This window comes from Clytia hemisphaerica, unplaced genomic scaffold, assembly GCF_902728285.1.
Source record: "Clytia hemisphaerica strain Z4C2 unplaced genomic scaffold, Clytia hemisphaerica genome assembly, whole genome shotgun sequence".
In the NCBI taxonomy this organism is placed as follows: Eukaryota; Metazoa; Cnidaria; class Hydrozoa; order Leptothecata; family Clytiidae; genus Clytia; species Clytia hemisphaerica.
The window spans coordinates 556,560-579,048 of record NW_027104238.1 but is presented as its reverse complement, the minus strand read 5'-3'; the positions used below and the strand labels follow the sequence as shown (position 1 = coordinate 579,048).

General features: G+C 36.7%; 1 protein-coding gene across 1 annotated transcript; it reads left to right on the top strand.

Annotated features, from left to right (window-relative positions):
- Positions 1 to 1,015: 1,015 nt before the first annotated feature.
- On the top strand, positions 1,016 to 21,207 carry LOC136816112 (coatomer subunit beta-like). Its single transcript, XM_067072551.1, has 18 exons — positions 1,016 to 1,245; positions 10,332 to 10,624; positions 11,187 to 11,293; positions 12,147 to 12,261; positions 12,655 to 12,885; positions 13,179 to 13,298; positions 13,804 to 13,911; positions 14,690 to 15,074; positions 15,527 to 15,739; positions 16,324 to 16,509; positions 17,227 to 17,358; positions 17,805 to 17,986; positions 18,547 to 18,691; positions 18,940 to 19,007; positions 19,303 to 19,500; positions 19,950 to 20,039; positions 20,380 to 20,535; positions 20,855 to 21,207. The coding sequence occupies exons 1-18, from the start codon at positions 1,152 to 1,154 to the stop codon at positions 20,921 to 20,923; spliced, it is 2,892 nt and encodes a 963-aa protein (XP_066928652.1). The 5' UTR covers positions 1,016 to 1,151; the 3' UTR covers positions 20,924 to 21,207.
- The last annotated feature ends 1,282 nt before the right edge of the window (positions 21,208 to 22,489 follow it).

Genomic DNA, 22,489 nt, shown 5'->3' with positions numbered 1-22,489 from the left:
GAAGCCGAAACACGGACTTAGAATCTGAAGTTGATCAAATTGCCTCGCGCGGGCGGCACGCATATAAGCAGTGGTTCTTCGGTTTTAAATGTTTATTTTGCTGTTAAATGGGAAAAAATTAGTTTGAACATTGACAGAAAGGACCTTCATCATCCGTCCTTTGACTTTTAACAGCAAGTATCAAGTATCAAATAAGGTCAATTAATGAGAGGCTTTTGCAAGTCGCCCGGGCGGGCGGAAGGAGTGCTCTTTTAGTGAACAAAACTTACCTTGCAAAACCAAGTGGATAATCTATGATAAAGAAGTATGGAGGTAATCAAATTTATCGAATTTGTCAAGAAATAAATCAAAACTGCCCAAGAACCAACGAACCAAACGCCATCTTTGTACATTTTTGTTTTTGTTTTATTTTTATGTTTTGATGATTTCGACAGGGCGATTCGTGATTCGAATAAAAATGTTCGATCGTTCGACTAATATCGTTCGATTTTATTAAGGCACCATTTATATTAGAATAACTAGAAGGACAAAAAAAAGAGCGATGCGTGGTGGGAGGCGGCGGGTGTTGTGCCGCCGTGGATTATGTGGTGTGTTTGGGGCATTAGTGAGGTTAAGTAAATCGGTAAAATCACGACGACGAACGAAAATTTAACAGGCTAGTGAGTTTCAACCAATCAAATTTCGTATTTTCACTAGCCTTATACATTTTTCGTCCGTCGTCGTGATTATCCTTGTATGCTTGACCTCACTATTAAGGCTCTTACGACCCGGTCTCTATTATAGCGGCTTTTTAGAGTGTCTCTTATTTTGCTAGCAACTTGCGAATTGAGGTGAAGTCTGGATCGCTTCGCAACCCTTATACAATACGGCTAGTTAGAGTAATCTTGTTTTGACTGCATTGATATGCAACCTGTGTATTATAAACAAAGTGAGAATCAGTCCCTGCATTCGGAGCTGGAATAACAAAAAGGAGTAAAAAAACGAGTAACTCATCGGAAACACGGTGTAAAAACTCGGGTTTTCTTTCTTTTGAAGTCACATGATCTAGCACGTCAACAAAATGGTAGCCCGAGTAGTGATCGAGAAAAAGAGGACACGAAGAAGAGTTTCGCCAAAAGTTCAAACACAAATCTCAAGCGTCGCCTTTCAAAATGAGTTCTATCAGTGAACTCCCTTGCTATACGCTCATCAACCATCCATCTGAAAGTGAAAGCTCTTCAGAGAACCAACTGAAAGCTGATTTGGGTAAGTGCATTTTTATGCATTTGTATTTTTGGCAAGTAATATCATTGTCTTTTCTCTTCAAAGTTTTTACAATTTTGACATACTTCATACTGGGAACCTGAATACCTTTGATTACCTTTGATGTGTTTCAGCAAATTCTCTGCTCACTTAACCCGTGGGGTCCGGTGTTTGACCATTTCAACAATTGAATTCGAGTCAGCCATCCTGTAAAAGGGAGATAGGCAAGGAGCAGTGGCTTGTCGGGAACATCTTGGCCAGTCTGGAAAGGAGGGAAATGTTACGCTGGAGCTGCGCCAACTTAACTGGGAAAAGTTGAAGGCAGCAGATCTCAAACCTCAAATCTATGCCGGAGATATCCGGCAGACTGGCATCTTGGAGAAATTAAATTGATCAAGTTGTTTTTTGAAGGAATTTTTGGAACATTTGGTCATGTCACGTATTTTTCTTGGTAACACATTGAATAGTCTTGGGCAGTTAGTCACACTAGCGTCCCGCCAAAACAGTTAGTCACACTAGCGTCCCGCCAAAATGCATACCAAAGATTAATGCTGCGAAAGTGCTATATCGTTTACTTGACTCTCGAGCAAAAATATGCACCGCAAAACTTCTAAAGAGATTCATGAAAAAATAAACCGGCACTTTTTAATGAAATTAACATTTTCAAAAACTTTGAGAAATTGCCTAAAATTTGAGCCATAGATGAAAAAGTTTGAGCCAAGCCAACCTTGAAAACTAATTTGAAGATCAACTTCACAAGAAAAAGATCTACGGGGGAGGCAGAACCCACCTAGATCCGCGCACCGCCGGATAGGCTATTTCCCAGAAATTTTGCCGGACCTCAAACAATGACCCATTTACATGTTCGAAATTATTTTTACTTTAGCGTATAAACAAGGCCTTAAAAATCGAAGCGCTGTCTCGGGAATTGAATGACAAAATTTGGTTGGTTGATAATTTGGCTGCTGCACGTTTTATTTTGTTTCAAACTTTCAAGTTTTGATTACCATAATTGTCTTGCGAACTTGATTCAGGTAACTCTCATCCTTGTTGTGCAAATACATCCTGTAGATGACTGATGTTGTTTTTTCTGAAAGCTAGATTTCTTAGTGTGACTAACTGTTGGGCCGGTGTCTGAAAGGCAGCTCTTCCAAATGTTCTTGTTCGTTGTATTCACTGGTTTGAGGTGGCATTTTCTTCCCAGACGTTGGTTTGTATATGAATAAATACCGCCTTCCCCTTCACACAAGTGTTACGCGTAAGCCAAATCGCGTATTACAAACAACCTCTAAATTGCCGAGTACAGGAGAGAAAAAAATCGAAATTCAAAATGGTGGCCAAGCCCACGCTCAATAATTTTGCAGCTCAATAAATCAATGAAATAATTTGAAATAAAAAGTAAACAAACCTTGAACCTTTCATGAATCCAAATAAATAAAAGTATTCATCTAAAGTGAAGATTACATTTAAAAATAAAACGATTTCCAAACCAATCTAAAGTCGGTGTCTGGGGTGACTGGCAAGGAGTTACGACTTCAGACTTTAGATTCCAATTCTTGTATAGGCTGCAACTACACTACCAAATAATCTGTATTACAAATACTTCCAAATGGGTCCATAAGTTAAGAAAATGAAATTATCATCTAGCACGGGGGTTTTGTTTTTAAAAACAAACTTCAAAATAAAATTGTTAATGAACTTATATATTACTTAAAATATCACTTACTTACATAATTTATTTATGATATAACACCCCTTTCTTAAATAAATGGGCTCTTAAAGTCTTTTATGTTTGCAAAAAGAAGGGAGAAACATTTAATTTGACCCCCGGTTTTTTCTCTCTTTTTCTAGCTAGTTCCCGCGTGTCAGTGTAGACACAACTTTAATCCGGGGAAATAAAGCGTTTTCATTGGTCTAAAATCACGGATGGTCACGTGACCAGAATTTTTATCCAGGGAAATGCCGTGGCGGCAATGATTTGCTTTAGTGAGTTTGACCATTTTATTGTTTTGATTTGAGCGGGCGAAATTTCTGTACAAACCACAATATGGCTTCGTTGGAAACACTTGTGTTCACCATAGTTAAAATTTGGCACCAGTTGTTCGATTATACACCATGTATATATAATTTGGTATCTTTCGCGTCTTCTCTCGAGACTGTACATATTGAGGTGTTTGAGGTTCTCCCAATAATTCAAATTGGGTGGAAGTTGGATCCCTTTTATAAAGGATTTTTGCAGATACTCCAGTTCTTGCATTAGGGATCGCTTTGTAGGAGACCATAGCTGGGAGCAGTATTCCAGATGTTGAAGTACCAATGTCTTCCAAAGAGTGATCATTACTGATTTATCTCTGGACTTGAAGGTTCTGTATATCTAGGCACTTATACCCTTGACCCTGTCAGTGATCGTTTGAATGTGCATTTTATATGACAGGTTGTTTGAGAGTAGGATACCCAGGTCTTTCACTGCACTTTTTATTTCGATTGGCTGCTGTACATCTGATTTGTAGACTGAGTGTACTTTCAGTTGTTCATTTTTTCCGTATGCAATGTGTTCAAACTTTTTTCCATTGAGCTCCATATTGTTGATAGATGTCCAGTCATAGACAATGTCTATAGATCATCTTGAAGCAGACTCACATCTGCAGCACAAGATATTGCCTTCATAAGTCTTGTGTCGTCAGTAAAAGATGAGAGGACGGAATGTTTAATCTTTTCGTTTATGTCACTAATCATTACCAGAAACAAGAGGGGCCTTGTGGAACTCCGCTTGTAACTTTCGCTTCATCTGACAGGAACGTGTTTATGGAAACTTTTTGGTATCTCTCAGTAAGGAAGGATTGTATCCAGTTCAATAGTTGTCCTTTGATTCCATTGATTTTTAGCTTATGTAGCAAGATTTGATGGTCCACCTTGTCAAAGGCCTTGCTGAAGTCAAGGTAGATTACATCAACATTTTCATTGTTTTGTAGGTGAGATATCAGTCTTTCTACATGAGCCAATAGTTGACTCGCCCTGGTCTGAAACCGTGTTGTGTTGGATTGTATAGGTTATTTTCTTCAAGGTGGGTTTGCAATTTCTCTCTGACTATTTTCTCAAATATTTTAGTGGTAATTGATGTCAGGGCAACAGGTCGATAATTCTCTGGTAAACCTTGATCTCCTTTCTTGAAGATTGGTGTAATGTGGCTTGTTTTGAGAATTTCAGGTGTGATTCCTTTGTCAAAGTTGTTTTGCCATATCATCTTAAGTGGCTTAGAAAGTGATTTCTTGCACATTTTGAAAAACTTTGCTGGCAAGCCATCTGGTCCAGCTGACGAGTTGGCTGGAATTATGGAGGTATAAAGAAACAGGAGAAGTATGCTATTGTAACCATGCTCGCCCTACGATTAAAAAAATTACGAGGTATGCATGCTCATAATCTCATATATCGTGCATTTTTAATGAGCTCTTTTGTTGATAGGTGAAATCTTATTGGCTAACTTAAGTGTTGGAAATAAGATGAGACGAGATTCATTGTTTCTCACATTGGTGTAAGAAAATATTTGGATTAAAAAAAGGCCTGTAAACTTTGCAATCCTTCATCAAATGACAAGATTTTTCGATCAATGTTTTCTTTAAGGTGAACTCTATTGCTTGATACTTTCCTCCAAAATTCTCCAGCGACTTTTTGTCTACAAATTGGATCTGAAATTGTGTGTGCTTATATATAAAGAACTTTTTATTTTCTGGCTGGAGAAAATATCTTTTTCAAAAAAAAATTTAATTGATGCAGATTGATGACAAAATTGAACGCAAAATCATTTCGTGGAGCTAAATTTTATTTTATTCTCGTATATTAGAAGGCTAGAAATCCTCGATGCTGATAGTAAGAATATTCAGAGCAAATTTGAGTTCTACTAAAAAGTCGTATTTCATCGGGCGAGCCTAGAATTTCTTTTGATTTATTACATAAAAGAAATCAAAAGACTTTAACGACCAATTACCGACAAATTCATCTCCTGTCTTTCTTTATACCTCTATGCTGGAATAGTGTCAATTTGTTGGATGAAATCATCTTCTGTGAAAGTAATGTTCTCAAGGGTCGAGGAGTCTTTTGTCTCATTTGAATTCAGAAAACTGTTTTGGAGTGGTAAATACTGAACAGTAGTGCCTTTGTAAGATGTTTGCCATCTCTTGCGAGTCAGATGTTAATTGGTTGGTGGTTGGATTTTTCAGTGGGCCAACTTTAGGTTTAGTTTTTGAGAATCTTTTTGCATAGGAGTAGAAGTATTTAGGATTGCTTTTGATTTTCAGTGAGGCATCCAGCTCTGCTTTATCACGTTCATTTTTGTGGGATTGCTGTAGCATCAGTTCAATGTCAATTAGTTTCTGATTTGTTTTATTGGTTTTGAAATTCTTTTTGGAGAGTCTTTTACGTTTTCTCATAAGAATACGACCATCTCTTGGAATCTTTGAAAATTTTTTTGGAGGTTTTCTCTTTGGCAAATGCTTTTTCACAATCAGAAGACATTTTTCAAGGAAGTTGGGATATTGACGATTTGGGTCATATAGATTTGTGTCCAGCTCTTGAGACCAATTAATGTCTGTTAATTCTTTGTTAATAATTTCCCAGTCAATTTTATCACTTTGGAAGTTGTAGAGGTCAAATTTGCTTATTAAGTTACGTTCTTCAGTTTCTCCGAATTGATTATCGAAATTCAAATGTGTTGTAACATCTACAACAAGATGATCTGAATAGATAGTAGGTGAGCATGTGTAGTTAAATATAGTGTCTGTGTTGTTTGTGAATAAAAAGTCTAAAATATTACCATCACTGTGTGTTGATTTGTGTATCATTTGATTAATGTGCAAGTCTGCTTTAAAAACATTTAAAACGTCCAGAAGCTGTTTATTTCAATTTTGTGTTGGGGTTGAAGTCTCGTCATTAAGAGGTGTGTGTGGTATGTTAAAATCCCCAAGGATGTATGTGTCAGGTGTACAATCAGTAATACTATCAATTTTTGCTATCATTGCAGAAAGGAGTTCTTGTAATTCAGGTGCTTCAGATTTGTGGTCTGGATTGTTGGGTTGTCTGTAGATAACACAGAGAAGAATATTAAATTTTTTTGATAAAAGCATCAATGCTTCACTTACTCCATTCGAGAATTCGAAAATGGGCTCGAAGAATGGTGCAATGTCATTACGCACATAAAATGCAACGCCTCCGCTTGCTCTGCCATATTTCGATTTTACTCTGTCTCTGTTTTTCTTAAAAAAAGTGTAATTTTCAATCTCAAGTTCTCCTTTTTTTGTGATTGTCCGTTAACCAGGTTTCGGTTAAGCCTAAAAACAGTTGTTTTGAGCTGTTTGTAAGATCTTTGAGGTAGGGTACAGATAAAGGTTTTGTTTGTGGGCAAAGTCCTTGTATATTGACAAGCGAAAACATATTCAGTGTAGGTTTAGAAGTAGTTTTGGTTTTCGGGTCAGCATCAGTAAGGGCAGTCACTGTCCCAGTAGATTCCTTGGAAATGTTGGCTCCATTGTTGGGTGCTGGGGTGGTAGATGATGTAGGGGATGTTGACGATTGAATGTTTGTTGAGGTTGATGTGACAAATCGTGGTTCCTGAATTGTATTTGTTGGTTTTGGTTGCTGAAACAATTGTTCACAAGAGAGATTATTTCTGTGCGAAAGTTGTCCAGGATTGCGAGAAAATCCTGAGGTTCATCATTATGATTGTTTTGCTTTTTCTGATGTCGTTTGGTTCCCTTAACATGCGTGAATTTGCAGTCAAGATTAAAGCATTCCCCTCTTGTAATAGATGATGAGCACATCCTCGGGTGGAAGCTTTGGCACTTGGTACCTAGGTTGCAGCCTCTTGGTTGTTTGTTGCCATATTTGAGCAATTTTGTACAGGCTTTAGGATGGATAAATAAAACCTTATAGAATAATTAGATAGCTTAACCATCTGATCATCCCTTTACACTGGCTAAGATTATTGTATAAGAGTAGAGAAGTGGCTTGATTTGCAGGCTGCAAGCAAAGCAAAATTGTGAGACTATTTTTTGTGTTGCCTTTTTTAGAAGATTTTATTGGTGAAATTCTACTTTTATTTTAATTTTTTCTTTGACCGACCCACCTTCTTTTTTTGGGTAGCTTGGCCAGTAAAACAACAAATTACATTGGCCTTGCCTAAGGGTTACAAAAAGAACAAAAACTCCCAAGTAGACCTTTTTGCCTTTCCATCCGTCATCTTGAATTGTACAGTATGCAAAAATACAGGAACGAAAAAGCCGTGGTTGGATTTAGTTGGACAATATGCAAAACATATGCAAGTTTACTCAAAGACTAAAAAGACAACAAAGCATCTTATAAAGAAATATTATAATCATTAGAACAATAAAAGATGGAATTTCTTAATCCAAAAAGAAATATTTACAGAACAACAAAAGCCTTTTAGAAATTTGTTCTTAAAGACATTGCATATTCTGTTTTCATGCCATTAAAAAATTCCACCAAGACAGAGTATATACACACATCAAACTTTCAAAACACGTAAATTGAAAGCAGTAATTATGACGTCACACATTCAGCGGGTTCAGATCAATGTTTTGATTTGATCCTTTGGCTGTTCTATTCCCAGGAGAATAATTTGTACCGTCAGCCAAATAAGGATTATTTTTGTACCTTGGCAGGTGATTTTTCAACTTGAGTGTCTATGTTATGGTTTTTTGAAGTGCTTGTTCTAAGAGATGAGTGAATTTGATTATTTCAAGTTATCAAAAGAAGCAAATTTAATCTTTCTTCTACAAGATTATATACACTTTAATATATATAATGACAATTATGCATTTACGTTTTATATTAATACTTTCTTTTTGCATATGTTTTGCATACTTTCTAAGAGAATTTCACCACGGCAATTCGGCCACCATAATTTTTGCATACAATTCAATATGGCGGATGGAAAGGCGAAAAAGTCGCGAGTGACGTCAAACGCGAGTGACGTCAAACGCTCACATTCGCGCGTGTTTCACTACAGATTTTTTTCATATTTCAATTTAAAAGCCTACTCGGTGCGAAAGAGAAATCGTGTATTTTTTAATACCCGGAGGTACTGGAGGTCCCATAAATTAACCTTTGTCCATTTGTCTGTCCGTCTGTTACCAGCTTTTCTTGAGATTGGCTCATAAGTTTTTTCTGATTTATGGCACAATGGTGCAAAATAGTAATTATATTATATATAATGGCCAAAATGTGACTGACGAAGCCTAATTTTCAAAAAAAATGGTAGAGTAGAGCTGTGAGTGGAGCTGCATAGTTCATTTCTTTTGGAATTTTGCTGCTTTGATTGGTCAGTCATTTGATGGCTATGCAAGTTTCCCTCCTCTGATGCAAGTTACCCGACTTCACGGTAGCTTTTACCCGAAAAATTGGGAAACGGATCAGAATTTTTAGGAAGGATGATTTTCTTACAATCATTTGTTTCCCCGCTCCAGCTGATGACTTCATTATTTCAAAACAGATCAAAATTTCTGGTAGATGGCATAATAAATTGGTAAATAGATGTTTTCAAAAAGTGAATTTTCTAAGGAAAAACAGATATCAATCACAAACAAGCGCGGGAAAACAGAAAAAGATTTATAGGATTCTAAGGGAGGGAAACAGATCAAATAAATTGGAAAAACAGATCAAAATTCTAACTCGGGAATTTGTAGAAAAATATCAAATTTTCTAGGGAGGACAGTTTAAGATTAATAAAACTTTGGTTTTTGAGGAAAAAGAGATCTTAATTTCTAAAAATAAGGTTTTGGAAAGCTTTATGTCTGGGGAAACAGATGTTTAAAAAAAGGTCCTCGCTAGATGCTTTCGCAAATTAATTGAACACAATCGAACGCAATTGAATAATTTTAATTTGATTGTCCAACACAATGGAACCGTAATTGAATCCAAGGATTTGCTGTTCATTTGCTTCGATTACATTCAATTGTATTCGATTATGTTCAATTTATTCAATTACATTTACTCGCTTTCATTGCTCTCATCCCGTGCTGTACTTATACGCTCATCCATTATCTGATTTTCCGATTGCCTATTACATTGGCCGTCGCCCGCACTAAAGCTCTAAGAGAGTGGGATAATTTAATTACAATCGCAATCGAACTAATCGACATTACCAAAACTCAATAATAATAATACCAATCAAACACAATCGAATATTCGATCGAATTTTTTTTTATTTATAGTCCGGCGGCGAAAAGGGCTTTTCTGCATCAACCCTTACAAGTAGTAAATATGGGTTTTTATTTTATTTTCTCATTATATTGTCCTTTGGGACCCCAAAACCGGTTTTTGCCAAGCTGGCAAAGCTGGGGAAAATTTTTAACGGGGGCTTGAAGGGGGTAGGGTCATTTTAGCCTGGGGTCCTTAAAAAGTCGATTTTTGAAGTTCTCATTTAGCTAAAACTGATTGTGCCATCAGATAGAGCTTGAAGAGTAGATCTCCAAAATGGGGTCATTTGTCATATTTGACGGACTTAGTCTCCCGGAATTGGCTGATACGTCTTCAAAAATGCAATATTTTATGCTGACGTCAGCATTTTTGAGAGAATTTCCAGCGAAAGATATCAGTTTTAACAGATGCGTCTCGAAGTGTACTATCGATTAGAGGGGTCATTTATAGAGTTTCCTAGGCTAGATCATGAGATATTTGAGTTTGAAATTTTGCTGACTCAGCGTTTTTCAACGTTTTTTGCCCTTTTCTGCTGAGTATGTGTATTTGATATGAATGACTGTAATGAATGCAACTTTGATTGAGCGCATAACTCTAGATTCTTTTCCAACACTAGAGACGTAGGTTGGTTGAGTCTTCAAATTAATCTTCTCTATTTTCATTTTATATTTGCGTCTATCGATAGCTTTCTTTGGTCTTCAATTTGTTCATCAATTTTGTCGCTTCGAAGTAGCTGGTTCATGCTGTTTACGCTTAATTGATCTTTGATTTTAGTTGCTTCACAATTTTGCTCACAGACAGTTGCTTGTTTTTTTTTCTAAACTTAAAATTTTCTTACAATTAAATACAAAACCTCACACATCAACCTTGCTTTATAGAGAATGGAGATGTCAAAGTCCGAACTGTTGCTCTTAAGAAAGTCATGTACCAAATTTTGAATGGTGAAAAAATGCCTTCACTACTGATGACAATAATTCGGTTCATTCTACCCATGCAAGACCACCAAATCAAAAAGTTATTACTCATCTTCTGGGAAATTGTCCCAAAGACTGGAGCTGATGGTAAATTACTGCATGAAATGATTTTGGTGTGTGATGCCTATCGTCGTGATTTGGAACATCCCAATGAGTTCATTCGAGGATCAACACTCAGATTCTTGTGCAAACTTAAAGTAAGAAATGGATTTTCATTAAATGACATTTAATGGCTATACACAGAAAGCTTTTGATCAGAAAGTGAAAATAAAACAAAAAACTTTTGTCTCCTAATAGACTTTACACTTAATAGTTCCCCCGGGGGGGGGGGTACTACCCTTGTCGACCGACGGGGGTGCTCCGCTGAGGTTCGAAAAATGGACCAAAAAAAGTGACCCTGAATGGGACTGAAATTCCAAAATGTTCTCAAATTTTCTACTTTTTCTCCAAATTTTCCAAAAATAGGCACCCTACGAGGGACTGATTTTTCTATTTTGGTGTTTTTGCGACCCTACCTGGGACTCGTGGAGGTTAAAATAGGTACCCTATCCAGCGGAGCATCCCCGTAACCCATCTTGGCCTAGTACCCCCTCCTTTAGAACTTTACGATGTTTGGATACCTTAGAACACAAGAGTGTAACAAAACATCAATCAGTGATTAATTGATCTTTGGTCTTTTGATAATTTGAAACAATCATACCTTACAGGCTTTATTCTCTACAAATTTTATATTCATGATACAACATTTGAAATTCACAGGAACCAGAGCTTCTTGAACCACTGATGCCAACAATTCGCTCATGTCTGGAGCATCGTCATTCTTATGTTCGAAGAAACGCTGTCATGGCTATCTTCACCATTTTCCGGTTGGTTCACTTATTTTGTTTAAAATTTGAAAAAAGTATTTTGATTTTGATGCTTTTGTGAGAGGCCACGCCTGCGAATAAAACCATGCAAAATTATTTACAAGCTGCCAAATGAGCAGCGTTACGGCAACATTCCCAACCTCGAGAATGGGTTAAACATGAGTTAAAAATGATTTTCTCAAGTTAAATACACCTTTTCGACCGTAGCCGCCAATTACCGTGCAGGCATTTTTTTGTCCGCTTTATCCCACTAAAACCTTCCCAGTCCTTTTTTCGTACCTATTAAGACAATAGATAAATGTGTCAAAATGGATTGGATCGAGTTTAGGGGGATAATTAAATAATTAAGTGGCACACGCCTGACCGCGCGACTACGGTCAAAAAGGTGTATTGAACATGAATGATTGTAGGAGCATGATATCTTGTAAGGAAGATAGGTGGGTTTTGGCTGAGTTTGTCTTTACCCTAATTCAATTGAATTCTGTACTTTTTATTTCCATGCACCTTTTAAACTGAGGTATTCACTCACCTTTTGATTTACGCTCATATTGTAATTTCTGGGATATGCGAGTGTTCTTGAAGTAAAAGAACAAAGACAATGGAAAAATATGCTCGAATAAGATGTTTTAGTATCTTTTAGTCAGAATGTCGGCTAGATCTTACATCCAAGAGTTATACTTAGACTTATTTCTTAAAAAGAGCGCTAATATGAGATTTCTTTACAAGTTTTGATTTTTGTGTAGTCGATAATGCAAGAATAGGCCTTTCTTTTTTGTGCTTGTATTCTGCGCACAAATAAAAACTGCAAGATAACTAATGAGAATTTTATACTCTTTTAATATTTTCTTTTTAGGAACTTTGATTTTCTGATTCCTGACGCACCAGAGTTGGTTTATGATTTCCTTGAGAAAGAACAAGATGCTTCATGCAAACGAAATGCTTTCATGATGTTGATTCATGTTGACCAGGTGAGTGAGGCCACACCTTGAAATTGTATACAAATTTAAATCCCCCTTTGTAAAGAATCTAAGTAGGCTAACTTTTAACAAGATCACAGTAGTGATCCTGAAAATGATGAAATCTTATTGGTTGAAAAGTAAAGTCTTTTAACAGTAGAGTCTTTAAAATAACTTTTTGGCGCAGAGAAAAAATTAGCAGATCTGGTGGATCTAACCAAAGTCCTGTGAAATTAAGTTCAAACTAAAATTTATTTTATCTGTCATCCGCCTCAATCCTCGCCAAAATTTCTTCCTTTTAAAGGCAAAGCTTCTCAAATTTTACCAAACAATATTTTCTTTGAAGTAGGGGGCTTCACTGCCAAGACGAAGATGTATCTATACTAACTTTTTAAATATTCTTAGGAAAGAGCTTTGGATTACTTGAGCACATGTATCGACCAAGTTCATTCCTTCAATGAGATCCTACAACTGGTCATTGTGGAGTTGATTTACAAAGTGTGTATTGCCAACCCATCAGAAAGAGCACGGTTTATCAAGTGTATTTACAACCTATTGAATTCATCCTCCAACGCTGTCAGATATGAGGCTGCAGGAACCTTGGTCACATTGTCCTCAGCCCCTACCGCTGTCAAGGTAATTACTTAATGCTTTACAGCGCTGCGCTTGACTCTAAGAAAACAATAGCCTTTGAATTTAGATTTGTCGTCCATTAGCATTAGTTTGACTCTCAAAGTATTTTCCCATCACTTTTATAATATTGAGTAATTGAAAAGATTTTCTTTCGCTGCCTTACTAAAAAAGTGCCTTAAATTCCGAATAGAATCCTTTTTTAGGTTTGCGATTCTTCTCAAGTTATTCGACCTGAAATCCCTCAAATATAGAATCATTCTTCCTCATGAGGTTACATCTTTCATTTCCTTTGGCAGGCTGCAGCCACCAACTACATCGAGTTGATCCTCAAGGAGAGCGATAACAACGTGAAGTTGATCGTATTGGACAAATTGATCAAACTCAAAGCTAACCCAGCCCACGAGAAAGTCTTACAGGTAAAATAGTAATTATAACCCCTCCTAAATTGTGAAGTTATCACTTTCGCACAGGTCAAGACATTCTCTGATACAGCCACTCTTCGATTCGATTTTCTTGCCTTACTGCGACTCAATTTTTGAATATGATATGATGATTTTCGAGAAACATATATTCTTCAAAGCTTTTTCGAAACCGTAAATTCTGGAGAAGATATTTGGAGACATTCAATATTCCTTGTATATAATGCAAACAAAATTATAACAACATCGAGGACAAAACAAAAAAAAACAGGTATCAATGCAGTCAAAACATACACAATTTTCAGCTTTATTAGTGTCAAAAAATTCAAACCAATCAAAAATAAATGTCATGTAACAAGCACATAAAAATTTCGATTGAAAGGGCAACTTGTCTTCGGACTTTAATTTGCATTTATTCTTCTTGCATATACAACGTCTTTTCATTCGCAAGCATCTTCAATCTTTACGATTATACAAACCTCATGATTTTTTTCATCCACAGGATCTGGTGATGGACATCGTACGCGTGTTGTCTAGCACTGATTTAGAAGTCCGAAAGAAGACGCTCGACTTAGTAATGGAGTTGGTCACATTACGTAATATCGAGGAGGTAAATGATTTGATTGTGTTTGACGTCAGCTTCATTTTGGATACTATTAACAACCTTCTAATATCTCGCAACAATTTTACGTACTGTAGTTGATAGTGAATACTTTCTGTCTGACTTTTGCTTGAATTCTTTAATAAAGAACGGCTGATGAAACTGGCTTTTTCATTCTTTTATTTGTGAATTATCTTCTTCTTAAATAGATTTTTGGCCGAAGATCGCCAAATTCACAAATATGATCTCCACTGAGCTTGATCTACCTTATCGGCCCTTTTTACGCCGGCCCTTATTACGCCACAGCCTAATTTTGAACTTGCGCCAATTAGGGTCGTTAATAACGCCAAAATTTGTAAAATAGGCTACTTATGCTTCAAATTAGTAAATAATGACTAAAATTTACATTAAAATGTCATTTTTCTGTTGAAAATTCCATCGAAAATCACTGATTTTTAAATATATTAAATATTTCACTAAAGTTTTAAATATGGAGTAAAACAATGGATACTTTTCGTCTTCGAATCATACCTAAAATCCTTTAAATTGAGAAATAATGATAAAAAATTAACGTCGCTTTTAGGTTAAAATTGCAAAATCTTGGCCCTTTTTTTCGCCGGCCCTTATTACGCCACGAGCCCAAAAATAACACCAATAAGGGCCGGTGTAAAAAGGGCCGATAAGGTATATATCTTGATCAATATATGTTTTGTATAATGAATTGTATGAAGAATAATTATATCTTTTTAACACTTTTTCTAAAGTACTCATCTAATTATCCTTTCAGGTGGTCATGGTGCTGAAGAAGGAGGTCACCAAGACTCATACCGAAGGTGACCAAGACGATTCTGGTAACTACCGGCAACTCCTGGTTCGTACACTGCACTCATGCTGTGTGAAATATCCCGACGTCGCACCTACCGTGGTACCAATGTTGACGGAATTCCTGGGTGATTCGAACGAACAAGCAGCACTGGACGTCTTATTATTCGTCCGTGAAGCCGTTTTGAAATTCACTTCGCTCAAGAGTGTGATTCTTGAGAAACTGTTGGAGAACTTCCACACCATTCGTAATGTGAAGATCCATCGACACACATTGTGGATTCTCGGTGAACATTGCACCACTGCAAGTGATATTGTCAGCGTCATCAAAGAAATTAAAACTGGTCTAGGTAGGATTTGTAGTTTGTTTCCATGATGGTGGATGGTGGATGATGGGTATCCATCTGTCTCTTTTTCCCTTTAAAACTAGTTGGCTTACAACGCTCACACAACGTTATTTGAACGTTAGACGGACGTTGATGGAAACAACGTTTTTTGTGTAATCAGCTCATGGTAGGATCTAGGAGCTTGTGTTAATTATTTACACTGAGAAAACAAATGAGAAGTTTATCCATTCCAGTTATCTTCTTAAATTTAAAATCCAATCTTTTCCAGTTTCCATCCTACTTCAGACTTTCTTTTAGGTGGGCCTAATTACATAATCTCCCCAATTATGCCGGAGAAAACATTCGATTTTCACCATACCAAGAATCGTCGGGACTTTGGAACGACGTGGAACCATTTTGGTTTTAGTGTACAACCAAGGACCTCTAAGATCTGTTTTATATTCTTCCATTTCCAGGCGAGTTACCCATGGTTGAAGATGAATTGAAAAGAATGGCCGGCAAAGAAGAAGAAGCAGGAGATGAAGAAAAGAACAAAACATCTTCAGGAAGCTCTCAACGCATGGTCGTCACTGCTGATGGTACATACGCCACACAATCCGCCCTCGTCTCTAAAACAACAGCTGGTGAAGAAGATCAACGCCCACCCCTTAGAAGCTACTTGATGAAAGGTTTGTCATTCTCAGGAAAATTTAACACTTTTGACTATGATTCGCTTTCTCATTGTTGCTGACGAGTGGTTTTTACGGCTATATTCCAATTTTGTAATCTATTCTTTTCTTGAATTGATAAACACAGCTGATTGGCTTAGGTTTCGAAACTCTATTGTTTTATTAAAACCTCAGTGCGATCATGGTGCGATTTATCCGGAGAATTTCAATATTCAAAACAAGAGCAGTGCTCATATTCCGAAGAGTAGGAGTTTTACACTCGAACGAAACAAAGGAAGATATGACGTAGCCTACGTTTCAACTTGTCTTCCGAAATTTCTTACGATAGGACCTATCAACCTATCAATAAAGTGTATAAAACATTTATAGTGTTGGGTGCCTGCTCTGGTGACTCGTAGAAATCCCAATGTGTGTGGAATGGTAATTTGATGGTGGAATAAAGGGCAATCTCTAAGCAAGCTCATTAGGGGCCCCTGAGCTCACAAATAAGAATCTTAAAAAAATGAATGGTGTCATCAGAAATCAAAATATCAATTGCTTGATTTCGTGTCTTAAGTTTCACCAATGTCTTTTGCTTTCACCAGGTGATTTCTTCATTGGGAGTGCCATTGCCAGCACGTTAACCAAACTCGCATTACGATTTTACGAAGTGGACTCCAACACAAACCATCAAAATAAATTCACTGCAGAAGCCATGTTGATTATGGCCAGTATCATTCATTTGGGGAAAAGTGGAATTCCCGAGAAGGCCATCACTGATGACGATCTAGGTAAGAAGAATGTCCGTTTGTTCTTATTGTCCGTCCAGGCTCATCTCTGGATGATGTTTTTTTACGAGCACTTTATTTCCATTGATTTTGATAGTCAGAAGAAAAGGTTTTTACGTGAAAGCTTCTACGTTAACAATCATCCAAATGAAACTGTAAGGAAAATATATTGAAAAGGACAGTATAATATATTATCAACGGGAAATGTAAAAGGCAGACTGTTTTTGGATTTTTTGAGAAAGCAATAACTGATGACGAACTGGATGGAAAGAATTCTTGATGTAATTTCTTTTAACGGTCACGCCCCTCGGAAGACGTTTAATTATTTCACTCCTCGATATCAGGTAGCTCGATGACGATGATGCCTGGTGGCAATGGCTGTCAATCTTTAACAAGAGGCATTGATTATAGCGCAGCAAATCGAAAAGAGTTAAGGCCGGTCTCCACTTTCGCGCGACATGAGCGAAAACTTTTTGACGTTTTTGTAAGGTTATTGGTCGGTTGAAAAATGAAGCAATTCCATTGGTCAAAATTGACTTAACGGATGAAAAAAGTAGAACTTCCCACAACTTTTTTTTGTTCGCGCGAAACTTTTTTATGACGTAATCTTTTCTTCAGGCAAAAAAGGGTGAGAAAAAACTGTCGCCCATTTCGTGAAAAAGTGGAGCCCGGCCTTTAGTCGCATGATTTATTCTAATACTTTCACTTTCCCTGATTTAGATCGTATTGCTGTTTGCACGAAAGTGTTAGCCGAGAAAAATGAATTCGTGCGAGTCATTTTCAACGTGGAATGTCGCAAAGCCGTCGCCAACATGTTAGAAGAGAGCAAACTGATGGTCGAGTATGGAGGAGGTACCAGTTTATCTATATATTAATAGCCGTAGTCTGTATGTCTGTTTGTTTTCTGTCTGTTTTTTACTTTCGTTTTCGCAAGCATGAGTATGGAGGAGGTACCAGTTTATAACATTCATATTGCATAAAAATATAGCGAAAAAACACACCCCTACGGAACGATGTTTGAGAGATGTGGCTTTCCAAATCATGGGCTCCCGGCTCGAAATCCCGCTCGTTCCACGTTAATTTCAGCTCGGAGACACCCCGGCAAGGGATCCGGATATTTTGCAATTAAAACGTTTCAAAAAAAAATTTAACATTAATACTGAAAACGAAGTTTGCGGAGCCGTTTTTTTTCATTTTCCACAAGAAATATGTAAGCAGACAAACTCTCTACCGTGTAAAGAAATATGATATCTGTCTTTCACATCCTTTCATTTATTCGTTCATTTGTTTTGATTCAGGTGACAGCAAGAAGGAGGTGATCAAATCACAAGCAGATGATCCCATTTCATTTTTACAACTCTTCACCAAGTCTGACCAGTCAGTAGCCGAGAATCAATTCGAAGTCAGTTTGTTACAAGCTATCGGTTCAGTGGGTACCAAGAAAGATGAATCCAGTGCCATCAGCACAAAGTTGAATAAGGTGAAATGTTACCCACTTTCTTGTAACAAACCCCGATTTCAAGGTCTTCCCTGGAGTTGCTAAGCATTCGTTGAAACCCAGGGCTAGAGTTACTTATAACGTTAGTAATTATAAACTTTGAATGGATTAACTGAAACTCGAGTAGCTTAACTTTTTTGACGAGAATGTGGATTTAGGATGGGTGAGATGTTTCATTAAACGTGTACTGCATATGTAACGCTTATTGCGAAAAAAATCGGAGTAAATTAGTCGAAGAAATCTTTCGTTACTCTTTCAAAAATCTTTTTATAAGCCCGCTGAAATTGATTGGAGGATTGACTGAATTTTCTTTCGGCTTTTCGAAGATTGTATCACTTATCCCGGCGAGATAATCCATTACAGCAATACCGATTAGTTACTGATAAGTCGCGCAGAAATACACGTCACCTGTTCCCAATAATAATCGACGTCTTCTTAATCAACTTATTTTCAAACGTCAAAAACGGAGATCTATTAAGTATCAAACGCCTTTCTTTATTCTTACGATATTCTTTTCACACTTTATATCTTTTTCACACTAGGTTTCACAATTGACGGGATTTTCGGATCCGATCTACGCCGAAGCTTACGTTAACGTCAACCAATACGACATCGTTCTTGACGTCTTGATCGTCAACCAGACGGCTGATACTTTACAAAACGTCACGTTAGAGCTGGCTACCCTGGGTAACTGCTTTTCTTATTTATTCATTTATTTAGGGATCATTTAAGCATTTATGCTAAGGATTTGTGACGTATTTGCATAGGGCAATTTTCTTTTCACGAGCTATCTTTGGTATTTTAAGCTTTGTTCTATAATACTCCCATTGGTATGTCTAGCCTTCTTTTAGAGCTTAGAAATTCTGAAGTAGAAGAAGTAAGGCTTTTCTTCTTTTCGACAGAGGTCTTATTATTCCTTTTTGCTCTTCTTTCAGGTGATTTGAAATTGGTAGAAAAACCCTCCCCCGTCACATTGGCTGCACATGATTTCTCAAATATTAAGGTATGATCTATTAGCACTGAAAAAGAACCATGCAAAATAATGATTGATTTTCTGACGTTCATAGCTCTCTTTGTTGTTAAATATATGAACTCGTATCATTTGCTTTGCCATAGGTAAACAATCTGAGGTGGTTATTACTGAATTGAGCGGCCAATTTTTATCTGCTGAATCAAACTCTTTAAATATAAACGAAAATTATAGCATACTTTTCTCCCTACGAAATCGGTCAGTAAAAAGGCATTTATCAGATATCTGAGAGTCCTCGTATACTTATACTTGCTTTCTTTTTATCCAGGCTAGTGTGAAAGTTTCATCCACAGAGAACGGTATCATTTTCGGCAACATTGTGTACGACGTGAGCGGAGGAAGCGGAGATCGAAATTGCGTCGTCTTGAATGATATTCACATCGATATTATGGATTATATCGTTCCTGCTCATTGTACTGATAACGAGTTCCGATCCATGTGGGCTGAATTCGAGTGGGAAAATAAGGTAACATTGGGTTGTTGCATTAAATTTCCACACGGGGGGTGAGCGATTTTTTTTCAAGGCAAAAAGAAAAGTGTGGATACCCCCTGGGAAATTTGCAAAAAAAACTTGGAAAAATCCTTTTTATACGTTAAAAGTTAGGCTAAAATCAGTCTTCTATCCCCTGGAAAAAGGAAATAATACTCCTTTACACCCCATGACATTCTTCTCCGATTACCCCCCCCCCTAGTATGGATATAAAACGGAGGGCCCATTCGAGGGGAAATGTTTTTGGGAAAAAAGAATGTATTAGATTTTAACCTTTATCTAATCGCAGACTTCCAATCGTACCTGAAAAGTCCTCTACATATTATCTAAAGCCACAACATCGAACAATCTACCGAGTGACCCAGAAAAAAGTTCCACAGCCTTTCAGCCTTCTCACTGTACAATGAATATTATTTTCTTTACAGGTTTCGGTCAATACCAACATTACGGAGACGAGAGAATATTTGGATCACATTATCAATTGCACTAACATGAAATGCTTGACTCCCGAAAAGGTACGACATTTAATTTCCTGGAAGAGGGGAGTTGGGTACCATTAAGCCTCTAATATTGGAATTTTTCTTTCTTTAAGTTTAACTAAAAATTTGGCCATCTCAACTTGCAAGTCATTTAAATAGGCTCCCAATTCAAATATTCCCTGAAGTGGTAGACTAGTGTGTCCACTTCTGGTTTAACTTTGCTTTTTGACAATTTTTGATGACGTCCAGTGAATATTCCCTGAAGAAGGAGTTTAAACCAAATCAAAATCTTTGATTGTTTCCATTTTTACTTCTCACTCTGTAGATCGAGGCTTCGTTTTTCAAAAGTTTTGAGACCATGACTTTTTTTTACTAGGCTATATCAGGAGAGTGCGGCTTCCTTGCTGCCAACCTTTACGCGAAGAGTATTTTCGGTGAAGACGCTCTGGCCAATTTGAGTATCGAAAAACCGATCGAAGGAGGGCCAGACGCCGTGGTTATCGGACATATCCGCATCAGGGCCAAAAGTCAGGTAATGGTTGATGTTTTCTTTTCGTTCGTTGTTGCTGCATATGCCTTTCATTTACTGCGCTTTTTTATTGCACTCGAGAAAAGCCGGATTTTGACCTCCGTGTTTCTATTTTAGTAACAGAGAGGGGTCAAATCCCGGATTTTTTCGGGTGTTTCTGCTAGAAAAATGACTTACACATATCAAGAATTGTACATTTGCAATGGGACCGTCGTCAATTTAGTCCCTATATTGATGTTTGGTAATATGAATTGTGAAATGTAATGCTTACTGTAATCTTTGTTCATAATTTGTTGATAATTTACTGTCAATTTTATTACAGGGAATGGCGCTTAGTCTTGGTGATAAAATCAATCTCTCCCAAAAGAAGCAAGTCAAAAATGAAGCATAAATGGCCCCTTTCATTCCATTTGCGGACCATCTAGAATATGAATATAATTGAATTAAATTTATTTTTCTGTTAGTTATTTTATTTTAGAAATTTCTTTGCCCACAAGTACTCAACCTTCTTCTAAATTGTCGATCGCATGAAAAGTGGTTTTTCCAAATCAAATTTTCCTACTTATTTACCATAGTCTCTTATTCTGATTTAAATTTATTGCCTGGAGGATTTAGAATTGTTTAATTTCTTTTTTTTTTTGGTGATTTATCAAGAAACAGCAATTTGATGAAAAATGTCCTTTTTGTGCGCTTTGTTATTAGGGATACTTTAGACGTACAAACTTTCGCGAGCAGAAATATTCGCGATTTTCTTGAATTTTGTCCCTTTTCGCGAAAGTAAATGTCTTAACAAATTGTAGGAAGGGTCATTCGCGAAAGTATTTTTCCGTTAAATTCGCGAAAGTAAATGTCGTGACTTTTCATCCTCGCGAAAGTTTGTACGCCTAAAGTAGTAGGGGGAATTTTTTCAAGATTTTGAGGCCGTTCGACTTTTTTAGTCAAAGCAATTGTTATACATTTTTGGAAAGCTAAGGGGTAGGGGAATCAAAATAACATGGTTGCCAATTTTTTTTTCGGACACTTTAGTGCGTTTATCGGACAAATATGACGGTCTCAGGCAAAAATCATAGGGTCAAAATATAATGAAAATTTTAACTTTAGAAAAGAGACCTGTTGTATATTTTTGGAAAGCTCTCAAAAAATTAAAATTAGAGTTTTTCTGTACCTAACTCTAGATATTGACCCATGAAAATAGTGTATTCAGTCAGAAACAGCTATCTTGTCCACTTTTTGAAGCTCAATATCTCGTGTTAGGTGCAGAAATCACCTACAGTATGTGGCCCCCAAAACGGCGATCAAATTTAAAACTTCTCTCAAATCTAGAGGAAAAGAGATTTTACAAAAATTTTTGCTGCATGAAAACCTTTAACATCTCTACTTTATTTCCTGGAAGTTCTTTTTCAAAATTTTCAATTTCAACAATATTTTTCAATCGCTTAAAGATAGGTAGCTTTTTTCTAATGGCCCCCAAAACGGAGGTTTGAAATTTTAGCGATTTCTCGAGATATCTTTAAGATATGAATACAAAATTTTGACCATAGTTTTGAAATATGATTTAGAGAGTTTTGGGCATAAATTTATTTGATAAATTTTTTACAGTATACCCCTGGTTGTCAAAATGCAGGTTTGGGGCCCCCAAAACGGAGGTGTAGCTAAAATCAAATTATTAAGCCCAGTGGTAATAGGGGGAAAAACTATGAACATATTTGTATTTTCCCTTAAATTTACGACCCGATGGATGTATAATTTATGATTTTTATGAAATATTTCAAGATTTTCGATATTGCAAAGTCCAAACTGAAAATTTAGAAATTTTCAAAATGACAATTTTGATTTAACAACGTCTTAATCAAGTTTTTGAAAACAAATCTCTTTTGAAAATAGTTCCATTCATGTATGGAATAAGCTGTGAAAATTTTAGAAGAAAAGATTAACTGAAACTGAAAATATTAAGCTT

Excerpts from the sequence above, each read along its gene's own strand:
- LOC136816112 (XM_067072551.1), top strand. The coding sequence starts at position 1,152 with ATGAGTTCTATCAGTGAACTCCCTTGCTATACGCTCATCAACCATCCA. Across the intron at positions 1,246-10,331 it reads CCAACTGAAAGCTGATTTGG|AGAATGGAGATGTCAAAGTC; the intron begins GTAAGTGCATTT and ends CTTGCTTTATAG. Across the intron at positions 17,987-18,546 it reads TCAGCACAAAGTTGAATAAG|GTTTCACAATTGACGGGATT; the intron begins GTGAAATGTTAC and ends TTTTCACACTAG.